This window comes from Lissotriton vulgaris, chromosome 2_1 (assembly GCF_964263255.1).
Source record: "Lissotriton vulgaris chromosome 2_1, aLisVul1.2, whole genome shotgun sequence".
NCBI lineage: Eukaryota > Metazoa > Chordata > Amphibia > Caudata > Salamandridae > Lissotriton > Lissotriton vulgaris.
Window position 1 is genome coordinate 799,741,521 of NC_141687.1, and position 22,560 is coordinate 799,764,080.

Genomic DNA, 22,560 nt, shown 5'->3' on the forward strand with positions numbered 1-22,560 from the left:
AGGCTTTGGATGCCGCTCAGGCGGCCCACCCCGGGCCTCACATATTTACGGGAAAAGCATACTGAATTTGTTTAAGAGGCTGATAGGGAACTCGCTTTCCTTGGTAGAGAGGGGACCATGCCCGTCGCTTCGGTGAAGGGGATCGGCCGGGAAAGACCTTGGCCAACCCCATGCACCCCCCTCGTGCTTCGTCGTATGTCGCGGCTCTCCGAGATGGTGGTCCCACTAGAACCCCCTCCCCTGTCGAAATCAAGACTCGTTTTATGGACTATTATTCTCAGCTTTATACCGCCGGCTCTCCCTCCCTCGAGCAAGGACTTTGAATAATATTTTGATACCCTCGGGTTAGTTTGGCCATCATCGTAAATATTTGGAAGTGCCCTTTACTATGGAAGAAATACTCGCTGCCATAAACTGCCTACCCAGTGATAAGGCCCCTGGTCTCGATGGCCTTCCTGCCTCCATTTATAAGACTTTTGCTATGCTCCTGGAGCCACACCTTGCTGCCATGTATAACGATTCCTTTGACAATGGCATCTTCCCGCAAACTCTCCGCGAGGCGATAATGCTACTCCTTAAGCCGGATAAACCAGCTGACTGCCACGATTGCTACCACCCTCTCTCTCTCATTAATATTGACAATAAGATCTATGCCAAGTTACTTGCCTCCCGCCTTCTTCCCCTCATGCGCCTCATTGCTCTTCCGATCAATCTTGTTTCATATCTGGTCGGGCCACCTCGCACAACCTTATGACTATCTTCTCAGTCCTTCATCAAAATAATCCCAGCCTCCCAGCTGTGGTGGCGCTACTCGATCCCACCAAGGCGTTCGATACACTGGAGTGGCCTTTTTTATTCTTTCTTCTACCACGTCTTGGATTTAGGAATATGTTCGTGCGTAAGATCTCTCTCCTCTACACTCGCCCCTCTGCCCAACTTCGAATTAACGGTCAGATATCCAATCCCATCTCGATCGAGTGCGGCACTCTGCAGGGATGCCTGCGATCCCCGATGCTCTTTACAATCGGAATGGAGCCTCTTGCGGTCAGACTGCAGCATCACAATACTCAGAAGGGCATAGGTTTTTCAGCCAGATCCCTCCTGGTCTCCATGTATGCAGACGACATTACACTGTATGTCTGGCACCCCCAAGACAACCTCAGCCCTCTTGTTCGAGAGATAATACGATTTGGTGGACTGTTCGGCATACAGGTGAATTAGAGCAAATCTGTGCTGTTCCATCTTACTGATGCCACCAAACCATTCATGCTGGATTTTTCCTTTGTTCGGGCCTCTGGCCCCACCAGCTATCTAGGTATCTGGCTGAGTAGGGACCGGGATGAACTCTGGAGGGACAACTTTGGGCACGCAGTGGACTGGCTAGAGTCTAAAATACCTCATTGGCACCGGCTCCCACTGTCCCTGGCTGGCGGTATTGCCATCACCAAGATGGTGGTCCCCCTTGAATTCCACTAGCTTTTTAAAAAATATCCCCATTCTTCTCACTGCCCACTTCTTTCGTAAACTTTGTTCCTTGATTATTTCTCTCGTCTGGGCAACAGCCCAGGATAGCGTACAATATCCTCACTCTCCCCATGGAGGCAGGCCGTATGGGCACTCCCAATTTTAAGCTTTATGCCTTGAGTGCCCAGTCCAGTTTTTTACACTTCTGGATTCACCACTCTCCTTATCAGCCACATGTGGCGGTTGAGGCCAACATCACAAATCCCTGGTCGTTGACCACCTCTCTGTTTGCCCCGGCGAGTTGCCCGCGTGCTGAGGTAGACATGGTTGAGACCCTGCGCTGTGCCTGGTCCTGACTGCGCCGCCTCTCCAATGCTCAGACGTTCTAATTCGCCATCCTGCTTTCCCTCCTCTCCAGCCAACCGGTATGCTTAAACATGCCACCCGCTTGGGGCTGACTACATTGGCGGATCTTTATCCCTATGGCACGTTCTACTCTCTCCCCACTTCCTCTGGTTCGATGGACACATTGCTTTTTTTTTTTTAAATCAGCTGCGAGCTATTTGCAAGGAGTTGCATTCAACGTTCCCCCAGGCCCCACTCGATGCCTGCGCTTGACTTTATTTATACATCCCCCCACTCCTTGTAAGTTGTTGACTAAATTATATGCCCTCACGCTGTCGTCCACCTCCATCACTTTTGACTGCGCACGCTTGGCTTGGGGCGAGGACTTGGGCATTGATCTGGCTTTATTGCTGCAACCAGACGAAGAAGCTTTCACCTAATTTTCGGCTTCGTTTTATACATTTTAAATATCTGCATAGGCTATAGCGTACTCCTGTTCAGCTTCATAAACTGGGACTCATACCTAACAATAGTTGCAGGCACTGCGCTGTTCCTGCTGCAGATTTTATTCATTTAGCAGGGTTGTGCCATAAGGTGTCTGAGTTCTGGTTGGCGGTATGCACTGCCATCTCCGTGATTATCTCTGCACTGGTACAGCCGGATCCGCCATTGTGCCTGCTGTGCTTTGTCAAATTTTGCCCGGACTCATCTTGACGCCTGATCGCAATGCTGCTTGTCCTGGCTAGGCGTAAGGTGGCCATGTGCTTGGGTCGCAGATCAGCGCCTCAGCTCTCTCATTGGCTTGAAGACGCTTCGAGATGTCAGACCTTGTTATCCGAATTCTGGGACCTACTGCCTGCGCAATCCCGTCCAATAGACATATGGGGGCCCCTAGTGACAAACCTTCACTCCTTACCTCATCTGAGCCATGCTGCCTCCCCTGCACTTCCCGCCTGCACTCCGCCCGCGGCGGCTGCCGGTGCTGGTCAGTGAATGCCTCCCTCCATGTTCCTGCCTCCCACTCTGACAGTGCCGGTCCCATTTTTAAAGAGGCGACGTGCTCTCCTTTAATGTAGTGTTGTTTAGGGTGCCATTGCCGTGTTGCAGACTTAGGCCTGTGTGCAACTGTATTAATATTAGGTCTATGCTATGCTGTTAATCATCTGCAGCGTACGATGCTTAAGTGTATTTGTAAATGCTTCATTTATCAATAAAGGTTTTTGAAAGTAAAAAAAAAAAAGTAGATACTGCAACCTAATTCCGGCAACCACAACACCAATAAAGAACGCAGAGTCGACCGATGCCACCTATCGACGCGTAGATATACTGTTGAGGAAAAAATTCTCAGCATCCAGTCTGAGGCCTTGGGGTAATTCCAAGGTGAGGAACCCATAAATAATTGTCTCTTTCAGATAGTTACTTTCACAGTAGCAAGGCTGGCGGTTCCATAGGAAAAAGTCTGGGTTATATGATTACATTTAATAATGCTAATTTTGGTTAGTCAACAGCTAGAAATATAGACTCATTAATGGTTACTAAAAACATTGGCTTTTGAAAAATTGGAAAAGTTAATGGTACTTTTAGGAAGTTATCTTGTACCTGCCTAAAGCCTCTGAAGGTGCATCTGATGGAGACTTCTAGCCACGGATTCTTAACCTTAGAATAGATACCAACGCAATCCCTCCCCTCAAAAACGGTCTGTGGACCGACTAGAAGAACTGAAAGGTTAAAGTGCCCATCTCACCAGACTGAATTGTTGAGGCAGTAGTGTTCGGCATATGTGTGCAGTGAGGCCCATGTAGCTGCTTGGCAGATGTACACGATTGGGACTCCACTAACTAAAGCAGTGGTCGCAGCTGTAACTCTGGTGGAGTGAGCTCTTAAGCCCTGAGGGGGCAGTTTGTTGGCCAATGCGTAGCAGATCTTAATGCAAAGGATGATCCATCGAAAGATGGTGCTCTTTTGAATTGCCTTCCCTTTCTTTGCGCCTGCAAATCCAACAACGAGTTGGCTGCGCTACCAGAATTCTTGGGTATGTACGATATAGAACGTGAACGCTCTTTGGATCCAGGTGGTGGAGTGTCTTCTTTAGAAGGATGAGGTGGGGTGAAAAGGGTAGGCAGGGTGATGTTTTGCCCAACGTGAAAAAGCTGTGACCACCTTTGGCAAAAAGGATGCCCGAGTTCCAAGAACCAGCTTGTATGGCAAGAAGGAAGTGTAGGGAGATTGAATGGCAAGCACCTGCAGTTTGCTAACCCTCTCTGCAGATGTTTTTGCCACAAGGAGGACAGTTTTGATTGTTGGGATCCGTAAATGGCAGCGGTACATCAGCTCAAAAAGGGGAACACATGAGTAAGGTAAGAACTAAATTCAAGTCCCATTGGGGTATAACGAATGCGTGGGTGAAAACGCACTGTAAACTTAAGGAAGGTAGTCACAACAGATGACAAAAAGCGAGTTTTTATCCGGCAACCATAAAAAAGCAGAAATGGTGGACAGATATCCTTTTACTGTTCCAAAAACAAAGCCTTGCCTAACCAAGGAAAGAACGAAAAAGTGAACTGCAGACAAGGGAGCAGACAGGATCAAGTGATTTGGATTTACACCAAGCCACAAAACTTGTCCCAATAGCAGGCGTAAACGGTCTTGGTAGAACGCATGGCTGCCAGAACAGGACATACTTCTGGAGGCAGATCAAAACACCCTCAACTGGTGCTACTCAATCTCCATGTATGAAGTTGGAGAGGATATGTTCTGGTGCAGTGCCTGGCCCCTGTTGCTGTGACAGAAGTCCCTCCCAAATGGGCATCCTGACAGGAGAAGAGATGCCCATGCTCAGGAGGGCTGGATCCCATACTCTGTGCCCAATCCAGAGACAGTAAGAGGACATGGGTACAACAATTCTTGATCTTCTTGAGAACTCTACACAGGAATTTAATCAAGGGAAAGGCGTAAAGGAGTTCTGAGCTCCACTCTAGACTAAACATGTTCCCTAACAAAAGCCAGCTTAGAAACTCCAGCGCACACTAGTGTGGACACAGAGCACTCGATGGTGACAAACTCATCTAAACAAGGTACTCCCCAATCTCGGAAGAGACCTTCCACAACCTCCAGATGAAGGCCCCTTTTGTGATCCACTAGGCATCAACAACTGAGTTAGTTTGCTCTGGCGTTGAGAGCCAGCCAGGTGTTGAACTACCAGGGAAGTGCCCAGACGTTCCAGCCATGTCCAGAGACGCAGGGCCTCTTGACAAATGGGCCATTCCCTCACCCCACCCTTTTGCAGTATCATATGGCAGAGATGTTGTCCATGAATACCTTTACTAACCTTTCCTTGATAAAAACAAAGGTGTTGAATGCCAACCAGATTGTACGGAGCTCCAGCAGGTTGATGTGAAGCCCAGACTCTAACGGAGACCAAAGTCCTCTGATCCTCACCTCTCTGATGGCCGCCCCAACCAAGCAGTGATATAGGTCACCACTGTGAGCTCTGAATGGGGAAGAGAGGTCTGTCTTGGACTAGATTGCCGTCTGAGGGAGCACTGCTGATAGTCTGTAGTTTCCTCCTAAATGTGGACCAGATCAGAGAAATTTCCCTGATGCTGAACCCAGTGAGTCTGCAAGTACCACTGTAGAGCCTGCATATGCCAATGGATATGTTTAACCAATAGGATGCTGAAGGTGATAAGACTGAGCAGGCGCTGAGCTAGTCTCCTTGAAATCCAGGCAAGAGGCTGAAACATCGGATTTATAGCCCGAATATCTTGGACTCTGTTTTGGAGGATACACCTGAAACTGAACGCTCTCCAGAATAGTTCAGATGAAAGGGAGCGTCTGAGAAGGAGTCAGGTGTGACTTTGGAACGTTGATAGTGAACCCCAGTGAATTCAGGAGGTCTGCCATAGTCTGGAGGGGAGAGTGTAACGCTTGGAACGAAGCCACCTTCAACAGCAATTCGTCAAGATAAGGGAGGGGGCGGGGGGAGACTAGAAGACTGGAACCCGTGTCCTCTGCAGATTTGCTGCACCCATCACCATCGCCTTGGTGAACACCCGAGGGACACTGGTAAAGCCAAGGGGCGAGGGCACATAAGACCCTAGCCAAGGTGAGCATCTTGAATTTTTCCTTTTTCACGAATTAATTGAGAAGTCACAGATCTAATATGAGATGGAGGCTTCCATCCTATTTTGACACCAGAAAGTGGCAGGAATAGCAACCACAACCCACTTCTAAGACACTGGCACACAAGAGCTCCTTTGCTCAGAAGGGGCAGTACTTCCTGCTGCAAGAGCACAAAGTGGTCCTCTTTCATCTAGTCTGGAGATGGAGCAAGTGGTGGAGAGGTTGGATGGACAGGAGGACAATCTGGAGCACTCATTTGACTATTGTAATCTCCCACCATTGGTGCAAATGGTGTTGGATTCTGCCAACAGGATGCCCATGCTGGATTGAGAACAAACTAAAAAGGCTTTGACTGCGCAACTGCTGGGTGGTGTGTGTGGAGGGGGGGGCTAGCGGATTGGGCAGACATCATGCGGACATCATGCTTTGAGCCCCACCAGGCTTGTGGGAGCTGTATCAGCAGCCACAAAAAGTACTGAGCCAGCTCACTAGTGGCTAGGGGGAAGGATGCTGCTGATAGCCCGTGCCAAAGCCATGGAAGGGGCGTATGATGGAATACAGCTGTTGTAAAGCACAGAGACTCAGTGATCTAGGCAGTGGCCCCACTGTCCTTCAATCTCTCCAAGGTCGAATTCGCCTTATCTCCAAAGATGCTGGTTCCATTGAAGTCAGGTCCCTGAGCGAGGCTTGGACATCACCCGAAAAGCCAGAATTCATGGACCTGGTAGAGTTTGAAGTACCACTGAAGAAGCAGCAGCCCTACTTAGGGAGTGTGGTTTCTGACCCACATCTGATCGTGAACTCTACTGCATCTTACCCATCAGCAATAGCTTGGGAAAGTACGGCCCAGGCCTCATCCGGGACCATAGGCAGAACTTAAACAACCCTAGCAACTCGGTATGGGAAGAACAGCCCAATAATCACACTGTTCACGGACAGCAGTGCCAGGCTCACAGAAGCGAAAAATCTCTTACTGAAGGTATCCAGCCTCTTGGATTCCCTATTCGTTAATGTGGTAGGAAACGTGCCAGTATTGATTTGGGAAGTGGAGGTCTGGACCACCCGGCTCCAGGGGAAGGGGGATGGGAAAGGAAGGCTGGGTCCCCAGGAGCAGGGAGAGGACTACAAGCAATGGTTCGATGCACAGATTGGTCTATGCAGACCTTGGCCCAGGCCCTCAGCAGAACATCAGGGACAGCTTATTTGAAGGGTAGTAAGGGTTTTGATGGGGTTACTGTAGTAGTTTATCATTAGTATGCTGTTCATCCATTCCATTCTCATGACAATGATATCATAAGACTAAGAGAATGTATGAACAACATACTTATGAGAAACTACTACAACCACCAGAGCGAACTTGTATTTATTGCCCAACACATTAAAAGGTCCCACAAAGTCGATGGCCAATCTCAACCAGGGACCATCAGATGCCTCGACTTGTTGTATTGGAGGCGAAACAATTTTTTAAAACCTTATTACTTGTAGAACAAGTCAGACACATCTCCACAACATCATTGATTTGATGGTCCATAGAAGGCCACCAATAAACACTGCAAATACTTTTCTTAGTGTTTGTCAGCCCAAGATGTCCCTCATGGTCACAGTCGATGATGCGACCGCAGAGATTCAGGGGGAACAAACTTACCCCCCACGCATGATTATCTCTCCACCCTCAAAGGTAAGCTCATCAGCGACCTTGGCGAAAGCATGTAAATCACAGTCTAGATGCTTTTCCTTGGGCCAACCAGGAACGATAAACTCCTTCACTCTCTTAAGCAGAGAATTAGACTCCATACCACAAAAAATCACGTTCAGTGAAACAACCCACAGCACAAGCATCAACTTCAGCAATCAGGCATCGTTGTCGTGTTCAGATTTTCCTAAGTTAAGGGAGACCTAGAGAGACAATCAGCTAGTGTGTTTCACCCACCAGGAATATGTGCCACCCCAAAATTGTATTGCAGCAACTCTGAACTCAACCTAGCGATTCTGGGAGTGTTGTCTTGACAATCTTACCCTCTAAGATGGGAATGAGAGGCTTGTGGTCAGTAAGGAGTGTAAACTTCTTCCCCCACAAAAACACTTGAAACACTCAACAGCCCAACAGCATACAAGCAATTCTCGCTCCATGACAGAGTAGTTTTTTCACACTGGCATAATGCTTGTGAGGCAAAACCTATTGTGAACTCCTTTCCTTGCTTAACTTGGGAGATCATACCACCGAGTCCATCAAATTTGTAGTGATTACACCAGACAGGTAAGTGTTAGAGCACGTACTTTGACTGTTTGTCTCCACAGCTTCCAGGAACTGACAACCTCCTGGGATTCAAACCATAGCATTCCATTGTCATGACAGTGACATCCTAAGACTAAGAGAATGGATAAACAGCATAAAAATGAGAAACTACTACAGTTACCCCCAGTTAAAGCACCTCCATCAAGACATAGATTTTGACTTGAACTATGGGCAGCTGCAGGTCCATGACCATCGCCGCCCTCTGGACCACCATCGCAAAGGAAGCCCTCCCCTCCATAGCTACTGTGGGAGAAGAGATAAGGCCAGTGTCTGGTGAGGTCCCCAGACCACTGGCATCTGCCCGGTCCTCATACCGGTTGCCATTGACTGCTACGGGGTCAGTGCAGGTATAGAGACCCTCTGACCACCTCTGTGTTCCTCACCAAGACTTTCAGTGAAATAGGGCACCGTCTCCAATACAGGCCATGTGGGCCTGGTCAGCACCGGAATCGGAGTCTGAAATCACGATGGGTTTGGCGTAACTGGCGCCGGGAAATGTGCCACTGGAACGGTCCCCTAAGGAGGTTGCGATGTTGCAGCCAGTGTTGATCCAGATCTACCAACGAATCCTATGGGATAGATTGGTGCGCAGAAGGTGGACTTGCTGGTGGAATCCCAGCCGAACACCCTCCCCAATTAGTGGGACCTAAAGGTGCTCCAGAAGGGTTCAACCTCCCAAAAATGAGGCTTATGGACTCAAAACTTTCAGAGCTGGGCGGATGTCAGGGACTCCAGGAAATTTGGGAAAGCATGGGACGAACCTCGTTTTCAAAGCCAGCTGCAAAGTAACCACCTTCGAACACCGACAAGATTTGTGGTGTTCCCTTAAGCTTCCGAGAGCATGACCGAGCATACAGTTACAAGTAGTAGGGAAGGTTATGAAGCATAATGAAGGAAGCAAACAACTATTATTAAGGCGTGTCTGATCAATTGCAGATCTCTGGTTAAGCATGCAATGGACATATGGCTACTACTGGAAGAGGGCAAATGGGATGCCATGTTTCTGACAGAAACATGGCTTAAGGAGGATGCCACACCTGCAATTGCCTTGGCTATCCCTCCAGGCTTTAAAATCTGCTGTGCACATAGGGAGGGGTCAAAAAGAGGAAGGGGGTAGCGATTATATACAGAGTTTCATGGGAAGCGGAGTCCTCTGGGATGCCTAAAATAGGCGCGATGGAAGGCTTGAACTTCTGCATGAAAATTGGCCGCTCCATTTCACTTTCAGGACTCCTGATCTATAGGCCCCCTGACTGCGCAGCTAGTGCAACCTCAGAAGTGTGCAATTACATAGTACAGAAATCCTTGGCATATGCTAATTTCACGGTACTGGGGGCTTTCAACCTTCACGGGGATAACCCGAATTGTACCCAGGCTGCTCAGTTGAAAGCTGCTCTTGCCGGAATCAATTTGGTTCAGCAGGTAAAACCTCCGACTCACAAGGCAGGGCACAGCCTGGACCTTGTGTTTACAAACTTGCCATCCTGGAGTAGGAAAGGTGGTATGATCAGACCGCTATCTGATCCCTTTTTCAATCTTCCTGGGCAAAAAAAGGCAGCAGGCCAGTTCATGCATGGTCCGAAAAAGGAATTGAAAGAAGCTTTCGGTAGAAAATTTAGGACCGGCTCTACAGGAGAGCCTACCTCCATGTACGTATGACCCTAATGTAGATGCTTTGGAATTTCATAACTGGATCTCTACGGCAATAGATACTGTAGCTCCGTCCACTCTCACTAAATCACGGAGGCAACTGCCCTCGGCCCGTGGTTTTCTGAAGCCCTCAAACTGGACAAAAGTAGATGTAAGAGCCTAGAACGCCAGTGGCATACTAACTATGGCGATATAGCTAAAGCCCATACAAGAAAGCCCTTAAAAAGCTACACAAAAGTTTAAAAACGGCTAGAAGAGAATACATAGCAAAGAGCATTAAGTCAGCAGAGAACTCAAGTAGGGAATTATTCAAGGTTGTGAATGCCTTCATTAAGCCTCAAGAACTTCAAACTGATGCCCAATCCTCTTCCTCACTATGTGAGAACATCGCCAACTTCTTTGATAATAAAATTCGAATCATCTACAACGCCTTTACAGATTATGTTGCAATGATTAAAACGGATATGATTGAGAGCTACCGTTCTCAAGCCTCGTTCAGCGAATTTTCCACGATTACGCTGCAAGGCGGAATGGCTTTGATTCTTAGCTTCAAATCTGGATCACCAGAGGACCCCTGCCCCCAAAACTCTTGAAGGTAGTGGCTCATTCTACAGTAAAGATGTTGACCCACATTTGGAACACTTCCCTAACAACTGGTATCTTTCCTGAGTCATGAAAACTCGCCATTGTTCTAACTCGAGAAAAAACTTAATGGAGTGCCCGATGATTTCAGCAATTATCACCCAATCTCTCTTCTCCCAGCCCCTGCAAAAATGCTGAAGTGGGTACAAAGGCAGCTATTCTCGTTTGTTGAGGAATCTGGCATCTTGCATGATACCCAATCTGGATTCAGACCGGCTTTAGTACCCACATGGCCCTCTTGGAGGTATCAGAATAAATAAGAGTGACAGTGGTGTTGAGGGTGTCACGCAGACGACACCCTCAACACCGCCGAACACTTGAACTTCAGTATCCACACCGACCCCAACACCACTCTCAGAGGAACACTCATCTACAGACCCCCCGGAACCCAGGCTCAGTTCAGCGACTCCACTGCAGACCTCGCCAGCTCCCACGCACTCGCCTCCACGGACTACATCCTCCTCGGGGACCTGAACTTCCACCTTGAGAACAATGTCAACTCCGCCAACCTGATCGACAACCTCGGCCAACTCATCACCGCACCCAACCACGCCACCGGCCACACTCAGGATCCATTCTTCTCCACAGGTTCACACGTTGCCTTCGACCACACCACCAAACTCCACTGGATCGACCACCGCTGCATCCATTTCACCTTCAAGAAACCAACCACGCACCACCGCACCCAACAGCTGCCTCGCCGCTGCTGGAGCAAAGTCACCGGAGACCAGCTGATCACCTCCTTTGCCAAGAAGCCACCCATTGACCCCACCAACCCAGACGCCGCGGCCCGAAACCTCAGACAGTGGATCGACAACTGCACCAACACCCCGGCCCATGAAACCCTCCAACAGCCACGCCAACAAGAGAGCCACCTGGTTCACCAACGAGCTCCAGACCACTAAACGAACATGCCTGGAAACTGGAGAAGACATGGCTCCACGAACGCACACCGGACAACTACGCAGCCCACAAGGACGCAACCCGCAGACACCACCACCTCATCAGATTAGCCAAGAGATCCTCCTTCAAATACCGCTTGGATAACAACTCACACGACAGCAAAGAGCTCTTCAGCATTGTAAAGGAACTCTCCAGCCCCAGCGCCTACGACATCAAGCCCTCACAAGAACTGTGCGACTCACTAGCCATCTTCATCCACCACAAGATCGCGGACATTCCCGACCGCTTTAACACCACGACTGCCCCGACTACGCCAGACTCCACCTCCCCTGTGAACACCACTAGCACCAACCGCCTGACCTCCTGGTCCAACATCAACAATGACGAGACACGCAAGGTCATGAACTCCATCCACTCAGGATCTCCGTCTGACCCGTGCCCACACCACGTATTCAACAAAGCAGACACAGCCATCACACCCCAACTACAGAAGGTCATCAACATCTCCTTCGAAACAGCGACATTCCCGGAAAGTTGGAAGCACGCCAAAATCAACGCCCTCCTCAAGAAGCCCAAAGCGTTCCCAAAGAACTTCCGGCCCATCTCCCTGCACCCGGCAAAGGCCATCGAGAAATAGTCACCATGCAAATGGCCCGCCACCTGGAAGACAACATCTTGGACCCGTCCCAGTCCGGATTCAGACGAAACCACAGCACCGAGACAGTCCTCATCGCCGCCACAGACAACATCAGGCGCCAACTAGACAAAGGCGAAACATCAACCCTCATACTCCTGGACCTGTTAGCGACCTTCGACAAGGTCTGCCATCGCACTCTAAAGACACGCCTCCTAGAAGCTGGAATCCAAGAGAAGGCTCTTGACTGGACCACGTCCTTCCTCTCGGGCAGAACCCAGAACGTCCGCCTCCCACCCTTCCGATCCTAAGCCACCGACATCATCTGCGGCATCCCCCCCAGGGCTCATCCCTCAGCCCCAACGCTGTTCAATGCCTAAGAGGCCACCCTTACACAAGTGGCCCGCCATCACGACCTCAACATCATCTTCTACGCTGACGACACCCAGCTCATCCTCTCCCTCACCAAGGACCCACACACCGCCAAAACCAACCCCCAAAAGAGAATGAAGGCAGTCGCCTACTGGATGAGGAGCAGCCGTCTGAAGCTGAACTCGGACAAGACGGAGGTCCTCATCATCGGACCCACCTCCTCAGCCTGGGAAGACTTCTGGTGGCCGACCACACTGGGAAAAGCACCAACACCCACCGACCATGCACGCAATCTAGGATTCATCCTCGACTCCTCCCGCTCCATGTCTAAGCAGGTCAACACAGTCTCCTCCTCCTGCTACAACACCCTCCGCAGGATCTACAAGTGGATCCCAACCGAAAAAAGAAGAACGGTGACACAGGCCCTCGTCAGCAGAAGACTGGACTACGGCAAGGCACTCTACGCAGGAATCCCAGCCAAACACCAACCACTACTACAACGCATCCAAAACGCCTCCGACCGACTGATCGTCAAGGTCCCCCGCCGCAGCCACATCACCCCCCACCTGAGAGACCTACACTGGGACCCTTATGTGCGAGGAACCTTACCTGGACGCCGCCGCTTGACGCCTAAGACAACAGGGAAAACGCCAACTCATCTTGTAGCCTCCCCGTGTCCCTGGAGGGATTGACCGCCATACCGCCGTTTAACAACTTGCAGCAGCCGCTTCGCGGGTGCCGCTGCGCGGCGTGTGGCCGAGGCTGCAGGAGCGCCGGAGAGCACTCGGAAGGAGGAGGGAACAACATTGTGAGGTAACTGAGGGCGCGCGCTGCAGGGACTCTCTAGACCAGGAGTCCCTGCGCTGCACAGGTGTGCACGGCCGCGCCCCCAGCAAGACACGCCCCCGGCCGCAACGCCTCCTTTAAGAACAGCGCTCTTCCGCTCAGCGGGACGCGAACGGGACGCCGAGCGAAGCCCGGGCAAAGGGCGGGCCCTCTGTGGCCCTCAGAGGCCGAGGAGCCTGGCCTGGGCCACAAACCCTAGTCGGTTTCCCTTAGCTCCCTTTTGTTACCACTGCTAGGAAACACGGGTTATGAACTGTCGCGAAACTAGAAGAATGGCTGCCGCAGGAGCTAAAAAACTTACTGGAACTCTGGACGATTTTATCACCCGCACCCATGCGTTAATCGACGAGGGAATAATACTAATGGATAGGAGAGTTTCCCAAGACTTGGCCATGGCCAAGCGATCCTCCCTGGGCCTCATTGCACAGGCACACACCTAATATCTATTCTCGGTCAAATATACAGGCTTTAGTACATAGCACTGGAGCGACTGGGGATCTTGATGTTTCAAACACTTTACAGGATCTGGAAGCTTCTCCTAACCTTAATCTCCTAACAGAGTGGAGCGCAACAAAGTGAGTCAAACACCCCTAACACCATATCCGCTACAAATGAAAGGGGACGGATAGAAGGGGCAATCCCTAAGCAAAAAACGAAAGGTCAATAAACCACCCATTCCTAAAGGAAAGAAGGTTCAAATTCCCCCTAATCTCCCTAATATGGATAAATTGCCAGTAGTTTTACCTAGTCCCACAGGAGGACCGCATTCCATCAAGATTGGTCTACCCTTGAGCCTCCCAGACGATACTATCATCGATCAAAGTCTGGAGGAAATTCTGGAGCTGAGTGGGGAAGTTGGTAATTTAGCAAAATCACCATCACAGGAGGGGAACGGTTTAAGGATAAATAATACCACTATTTTTAATATGCTAAAAGTATTGCTTGAACCCATAGAGGTTAGATTACGCTGCCTGGAAACGGTCCTAAAAAACATACATAAGGATATAAGTGCTCCTAGTTTTACCTTGAATAACAAAACTGCCCAGGTCACCATCCCACCTAAAACAGCCAACAAGCCTTCGGTGGTTGATAACAGAACGTTGGAGACCAAAAGTGTGGCCCCCAAGAAACCTAGTAACACTCCAAACCAGGTCGGCACTAAAACAAAGCCCTCTGTAATTGACCAAATTCAGAAAACAGATCAATCCCAGAAAACAACTAAAATTAATCCAACCCCTCAGGCTACATCGAGCGATTGCTTATCACAGCCTCTAAATCTTGATGCACCCGACAGAGCCAAGGGCATGGCTCGCAGAAATATCCACCTTCCCCCTGATGCCTGTCCCTATGTGGTTATTCTCACTGGTGTTACTGAAATCCCTCCATCAGAAGTAGAATCGTACCAGGCTTTTAAAAACAAAGTATGTCACTGGCTATCAAAAAATTATCCCCTCCCGCCAAACATACCGAGCAACATTCTAATGATCGAGAGAGCTCCGTGGGTGGGAGGCAACAGAAAAAACCTACAAGGGGACTGCGTAGTGGTCACCTTTGAGAATACGGAGGTTGTAGATTTTATTTGTAGTAGTGGATCCCCTAGATATCAGGCGAGTACGGTGACTGCTAGACCTCTTTCCTACTTTTATCCACCACAAAATCAAGCTGATAATCGATGGAGCTGGTTAAAAGGACCACATGACTGTAAATCCAGACAGATTTAATCCCCCTTGGGAAACACAACCCCATGGGTGGGAGGAGGGGGGGATGCGGGATGGAACCTGGCAAGGAGAAGAAGAGGTAGACCGCGCCAAGGCGGTCCTTTTGTTGGTCCACAACACATCCAACCTTATTATTACCACCAGTTTACAAATGGTCTAGATAATCCTTTGCACTTTCCAATAGCCAATCGCTTCGAATGCCTGTCAACCACAGACTGGGTTGACTGACAAACACAGGGCTCCCCAATTGGACGGAGTTATCAGATTATTCCTATTCAACCATGTAAGGATGTTGCTACGAAGGACTTGATTAATTTAAACTTATCTCCTACGCCTGACAAAGGCCCGACGGAGGGCGAGAGCCGGGGAACGCTTACCCCTCCTAACGCAGATTCGCTATATTGCAAATTTCTTACCTGGAATGTGGCGGGTTTAAATGTAAAGGCTCTAGATCCCATATGGCAAGGGTTCGTAAAACAATACGACATCATGGCAATCCAAGAAACATGGGATACCACCACAAGCTTTTCATTGGATGGTTTCTGCAGTTTTTCTACTCCAGCAGTTCCAGGAGCAAGAGGGAGAGCTAAGGGCGGCCTACTCACATTGTGTTCTCTGAACTTGGTGGGGGTTTTTAAAAAACTACATTCCGCACCCATGAACACGTTAGTTGTGGAGTGGACTCTACCGGATTCAAAAAATTTTTTGCTTATTAATTTTTATAATTCCAAGGAGGTTTCCTGCGCGAATGAGCATTTGACCTCCCTGTTAGACTTCCTGTCAGTCTATAGACAAGATTGCATTTCCGTCCCAGAGATGGTAATCCTGGGTGATTTTAATATTCACCCTTGCGAGGGAGATTGCTATAACGATAGATATGGGGGTTTACCGACAGAGGGCATTCCCCATTTTGAACACACGAACGAGGGCGAGGGTCTTGACTTTCCTTGCGAACTTAAACCTATTTGAATTTGATCAGGGTAAAAATGAGCCTAGAGCCCCAACTTTTATTGGGAGAGACGCCAACACCGTCAGACTATATTTTTGTATCAACCGGGGTCTTGGTAAAGGCATGTGAGTATAGGGTTGTTACTGCTAGTTTCAGTGATCATTATCCTGTCCTCCTAATGCTGGACCTAGACTGTTTCCGGACCGGTAGATTGACAGGTGTGGCAGCTCCAAAAGATCTGACGACTAAGGACCAGGGAAGGCATCTAAAATGGGAAATGATTGTCCCTGATCAATTCTTCCAAATACTAGCCCAAGAGTCTGAGGCTAACATGGCAGTGTGCTTAGATCCAACCGCCCTGGGCTCCGACGTAGTGGCCGCCTATGAGGAGATATGTGCAAGGATCTCTAAGAACCTGGAGCCAAGGCCAGGCGCAATAAGAAGATTTACAAATGGTTTAACAAGGAATGCTCGCTAAAACACAGTGCCCTGTTGAAAGCACTAAAACAAACCCAGAGACAGGCCCTTAGTGGCTAACCTAAGGAAAGAATACAAAACTGCAGTTATTAATCGCAAAACCCAAATTAAGGAGTAAGCTTGGGATAGTTTACTATCCATTGATGTACTGAGAGACAGCAAAAAGTTTTGGTCCACTGTGAATCAGCCTTTTTTTTCCCGAGGATGGGAAAACTGATATGGACTGTGTGATCGAAGACGATAGATGGCTATGCCACTTTAAACAGATTTATGAATCCACAGCACCAACTTCACCACCCAGTGCCCATGCTTCATCCAACTTGGTTATGGAGTTTAACACCACTGAGGTTAAAAGGGCGATTAAAGACACAAGTAAACACAAGGCCCCGGGACCGGATGGGGTCCCTGCAGATCTCTACATCCAGTATCCGCAATTTTGGTCAAAAGTATTAACTAATGTTTTCAATGCGATACCTGCAGCTGGTTTTCCTTCCTCCTGGTCCACCTCGATCATCGTGCCCATCTTCAAGAAAGTGAACAGGGGGGACCCTGCCTGCTACAGGCCAATCTCCCTGTTGGACTATGCTGTTAAGATCCTGGGCAGAGTCATTCTGCAAAGACTGGGGGATTGGCTTGAGGAGAGCGGGATCCTTTCGGATCTACAGTACGGTTTCAGAGCACATAGTGGGACCATGGACCAATGTTTAAACCTTCACCTCATTATTACCAAATACACCGTGGTGAAGGGGGGGGCTTCTTTATTTGGGATTTATGGATTTATCTTCTGCTTTTGATTTGGTTAACCGTTCAAAACTGTGGATTATTTTGCGTGACCTGGGTTTGGACACTACTTTGGTTAATTTCTTGCACGACCTCCATCAAAACTGGTTCGCCTCTGTCAGGGTAACAAGGGAAGGAAGATGCACTGCAAAGTTTAGGTCAGGGAGAGGGGTCAGACAAGGCTGCATCCTGGCCCCTCTTCTTTTCACATTGTACATTAACTCCTTGGGGAAATCCCTGAACTCAGCTACTTTGGACATGCCGCGTATGGGGGGGGGCTACCTATTCCGGTCCTCCTATACGCGGACGACGCTGTCCTCCTAGCTCGGACAGGTACGGGCCTGCAAAGACTATTAGATCACTTTGGTGGTTTTATGGAAGCCCTGGACCTAAAGATTAACACTGCTAAATCTCATGTTATGGTTACAGGCTCACGGCAGAAAAACATGAAGATCAGGTCCTTCAGCTGTAATAGCTCTCCAATTTCGAGGGTACCCTTCTTTTGCTATCTGGGTGTCACCTTTGACGAGAAAGGAACTTGGGGTGCCCAACTGAAACTAAAGGAGAATGGAGTTAGCAGATACACCGCAGCTCTTATGCATTTTTCTAAAAGATTGGGTTCGAGACCCATGGAAGCCATGACTCGTATCTATAGAGCTAAATGTGTAGCAATTGCATCTTATGGGGCAGACATTTGGGAATATGTTTCAGCCCCAGGCATCCAAATTGTAGAAAACAATTTTATACGAGCCTTGTTATCACTCCCGAAATCATCTCCTACATATTCAATCCACAACGAAATAGGCTTGGGACATGTCACTGATCTCTTAAAAATGTCCCCACTGTTATGTTGGATTAAAACCTGGACAAATGAGGAGATCACATTGAATCACTGCATTCTCAAAGATTGTATGACTCTGGATAAAGCAGACAGCATACCGTGGCTGGCGTATGTTAGAGCGGCATGCGCGAGGCTAGGCCGCCCGGATATGTACTCTTTTCCACAGAACCTTAAGAAAGAGGATGTAAGGTGGGTCAAGCAGCATTTTCGAAATATGTTGGAGACTGAGAGGGAAACGGTTGAGCTTTGTAAGCCAATGGTAAGATCATTATACCAACTCTCGTCGTCCATGGCTATGGAACCTTATCTAAAATATGTAACCAAACCATACCATCGTTTCCTACTAATAAGGTTCAGGTTCAACCTGATACATCTTGTGCTTGGCTCGTACACAAAGTGGGGTACTCCAGAAAATTCCCCACCCTGCACCTGCGATTATTTTTCCACACAGGACACTCTTCACCTAGTTATGCTTTGTGAACATTATTTGGTGGCCCGTAAAAAATTTATTTTCCCAATTTTGAAAGACTTAAACTTTGTTCAAGTACAGCCGGCTCTCTTATACCTACAGATGTTGAACTTGGTACAGGTCACATATGGTGTAGCTTGTTTTTTGGTAGCAGCCGTTAGACAAAACAAAACAAGACTTGTTCCAAAAATCAACCACCAAACCTGACACTTGCAAATAAGTTTCGGGGGGAATGTTTAAAACATACTGGAATGGGTACTCCCTATATCTACTTTTTTTAAACTTGTTCTTATAAATCCTTTTTTAACATGTTTTTTACCCAGGATTGGCAATCACCTCTAAACTTGTTTAATTGTATTTTAACCTTGTTTTATGAACTATGTATTGCTTTTATGGTTTTAATTAACCGAATAAAGTTCTTTGACTGACTGACTGGCTCCCCGTCGACAAGAGGATCACCTTCAAGCTCTTCACCCACGCACACAAAGCACTCCACAACGCCGGAACAGCCTACCTGAACAGCAGACTCCGCTTCCACACACCCCCCACCCGCCAGCTCCGCTCCGCCAGCCTCGCCCTCGCCTCTGTCCCCCTCATCCAACGAACGACCTCTGGCAGCAGATCCTTCTCCTACCTCGCAGCCAAGACCTGGAACACCCTCCCTACCCACATACGGCAGACCCAAAACCTGCTCGCCTTCAGAAGACTCCTCAAGACCTGGCTCTCCGAGCAGTAGCAGCACCCCCCTCTCCCCTCAGCTCCTCAGCTCCTTGGGACCCTCACGGGTAAGTAGCGCGCTTTACAAGTACTCTGATTGATTGAAGGCACACTATACTTCGACAAAAACATCAAAAGAAGTTGAGCAGTGACTGAGGGGAGCTCAATCCGGATCAGCACGGACGGCGCAGAAAAGAAGGAACAGAGGCTAGCATACTGGAATGGCGCTTATATAAGAACCGCATTGATCACTTCAGGTGCAGATGACACCACACGGAACCAAACGACGCAAATTACCAGCGTGCATGAGGATTGCTAAAAAAGGTCTGGATTCAATTGGATGCCAGGGAATTTTCTAAGGTAAGGAAACTGCAGCAAGAAGTCTATCAGATGAGGCAAATTATATCGGACACCTGAGCAGGGCCCTTCCTGTTTCTGTCCCCCTTGCCCCCCACCCCCGCCTCCCCCCCATCCCCGGAAAACACCACAGACCACAACCAAAGAGTAAAATCATATTTCTGGACTACACTAACTTCAACATATTTAGTGCTTATTGCTACGTTCTTCAGATTTAGTCCACATATATTCAAATGCACATCAGAAATTGCATTAAAACAATTTTACAACGATGACAAACTCCACGAACTACATGACTCTTACTGCCAAACTCGAAAAGGAAAGTGCTTCGCGCTTGAAAGTTATAAGATGCTTTCTTGGCAAGGGGACCCATTTTGGTGTTTGTACGTTTCTTGTGCTTACTAGGGGAAGAGGATGCACACAAGAGGGGAGGGAGATGTGTGAACGGATTCCTCGCCGAGAGACCGTCATTAAACAAGTGCTCTGGGATTTTGTTATAAAAAATAATCTGCTTTTAAGTCAACCTTGCTCATTCAATTGACAGCCTCAAAACAAAGTGGAATAGACTTCATCAGTGTCTTGGAAAATGTTTTACAATGACTACTTAAATTTGACGAAATGTACGACCCCAAATGGCAACCACAAGGATAAATATGAGTTGTAACAAGTTAGAATAGCTAGTTTGTTGGGATGTGTCCTTCATTCTGGTGTAACCGGCTGTTCATGACGTGTCCATTTGTTACAGGATTCATGGCAAATGAAAAATAGTAATCTGATGGTAAAACGTACGTATTCCAAATTGTCTAATCCCACTGGATGCTGAAAATAGTTATCTGCCCAGCAAACGGGGGGTGTCTTGAAGGAGGAAGGTAAAACGCAGTGATACGCAAAAGGTGTTGTCAGCTCCGTGGTATAGCTAGAAACCCGATAAATCATGCACGCTCTCATAATAAATAGCAGGGAACAAGTACACTGCAAAGCAATTAAAAGATAGACATAAAAAAGATTAAATGGTTAAACCGAGAACTCAACTCCTGGCAGCGTTGTGCATTTCTAGACTGCAGTGATAGTTCGGTAATAAAAAACAAATTTCCTCGGATAATACTTTTATCTTAAGACCCTCAACAATCCAACCATTTCACTTCACTGATTTTATTTGCAGCTAACAGTAGCCATGGGAAGAACATCCAAACTGGAATGAGAATCAAGTAAAGGTGAAGGTATTTTTACACCATTAAATGTTTAAATACGTAAACCTTTTATATACCACCACATTTTGAAGACATAGGGGGTACGACCTTTATAAATATTTACAAACCATTAAATACAAACATCTTTCTGAAAATAAGTCAAATGAAGATTATTGCGGTTTCAGGCTTATAAAAGCAGAAAGCACAATACAACAAGTAGTGTTTAGAAGTACAAGGTTACTTACATGATTGGAAAAACAAAAAATGGAAGTGCCATAAGGAGTCTTGCTGTCCATTCTACAGGAAGGTACCAGCAATATACAATTAAACAGGTGACGAGGTAAACAAATGAGGAATAAATAAGCAGCCTTCCAACCCATAACTTTCTTAACCTCTGGTTTTTTTCTCTGAACTCCTCCAATGACTGGATTTCCTAGAAAAAAAAAAGTTTGTAAAGTCAAATGGGGCAGAATAAATACAGCCCATTTTATTAAAAACAACTCTAGGTATGAATGAGGCCTTAAAACTAAATAAGGCAGCACCCATCTATCCATTTTATTCTCTGGTATAGGTAGCTAGGTCATTTATGCGCGAGGATAAGTAAACAGGCCTAGTTAATGACAACTATTTTAATTCACAGCACTTACAAATTTGACCGTCTAATGAACAAGTTACTTACGTTCGCTAACGTGTTATCTGGTGTAGATTGTATCTAGGCACAGATTCCTTCCTTCGAATACTCTACTGGCATCAGACTGGATCTGGAAAATCTGGATTAGTATATCTGCACGCTGGTAGGTGGTACTGAACCGCTCCAGGTCAACTGTGCTGAAAGTGGTGTATGTGGTGCCTATGTAGGTGGCACCCCACTGCACGGACCTCAGTTTCTATGTGATCGTTTCTGTACCCGAAGCACTGAGCCAAGGCAAGGTGTGATTAGTGTGCCAAATTTAAGGGTCAACAGGACATCTGTAGGAGGAGAGATTGCTTCTTGGCCAGTGTGCAGCAGATTATAATGCAGTGTACAATCCATCTGAATATGGTACATTTCTGTACTGCTTTCCCTTTCTTTGTACAGATAAACGCCACCAACAGCTGATTGTCTAACCAAAAAATATTTAATGCAATCAAGATAGAATGCTCTGTTCAGGTCCAGATAGTGGAGTTTCTCCTCCTCTTTGGGAGGGATTGGTATAGTGAGGAATTGGTATAGTTAAGTGTCAGCAGTGTGATACTTTGGCCAACATGCAAAGGTGTCACCACCTTCGGTAAGAAAGAAGCATGAGTTGGGAGAACCAGTTTATCTGGGAAGAAGCTGGTGTATTGAGGTTGACCAGACAGAGCTGAGAGCCTGTAACTCGCTAACCCACCAGGCTGATGTATTGGGCATCAAGAAAACTGTGTGTCAGGAGGTGGAGGACAACTATGCATAGGTTTGAAGGGGGAGCACATCAGGGAGGTTTGAACCAAATTAAGATCCATTAGCGCCAATACCAAAGGCTTGGGAGGGAATATGTGTTGAAGAATGATAGGGTGACAAACAGGAAGGGTTGTCCTAACAACTGCAAGAAAGCCAATATGGTTGAAAGATACCTCTCAACTGTGCCCAGAGCAAGGCCTTTCTGGCTAAGGACATTAACACTTCGGACAAGGGTGCAGACAGTGTATCAATAGGTTTGTTGGCGCACCAAGCCACATACATTTCTCAACAGCAGGCGTATACAGTCTTTTCCGACAGATGCCTGGCTGCCAAGATGGCGTAAGATAGCTCGAGAGGGAGTCTGAATA

At 47.8% G+C, this 22,560-nt stretch overlaps 1 protein-coding gene across 2 annotated transcripts in view; it reads right to left on the minus strand.

Moving 5' to 3' along the window:
- The window catches only part of LNPK (lunapark, ER junction formation factor), a 646,398-nt gene that overhangs the window by 436,944 nt on the left and 186,894 nt on the right, over positions 1 to 22,560 (minus strand). For both annotated transcript variants that reach the window (XM_086956173.1, XM_086956174.1), the window contains exon 4: positions 21,018 to 21,205. In XM_086956173.1, the coding sequence (XP_086812299.1) occupies positions 21,018 to 21,205 (188 nt within the window). The remainder of the gene's footprint in view (positions 1 to 21,017; positions 21,206 to 22,560) is intronic.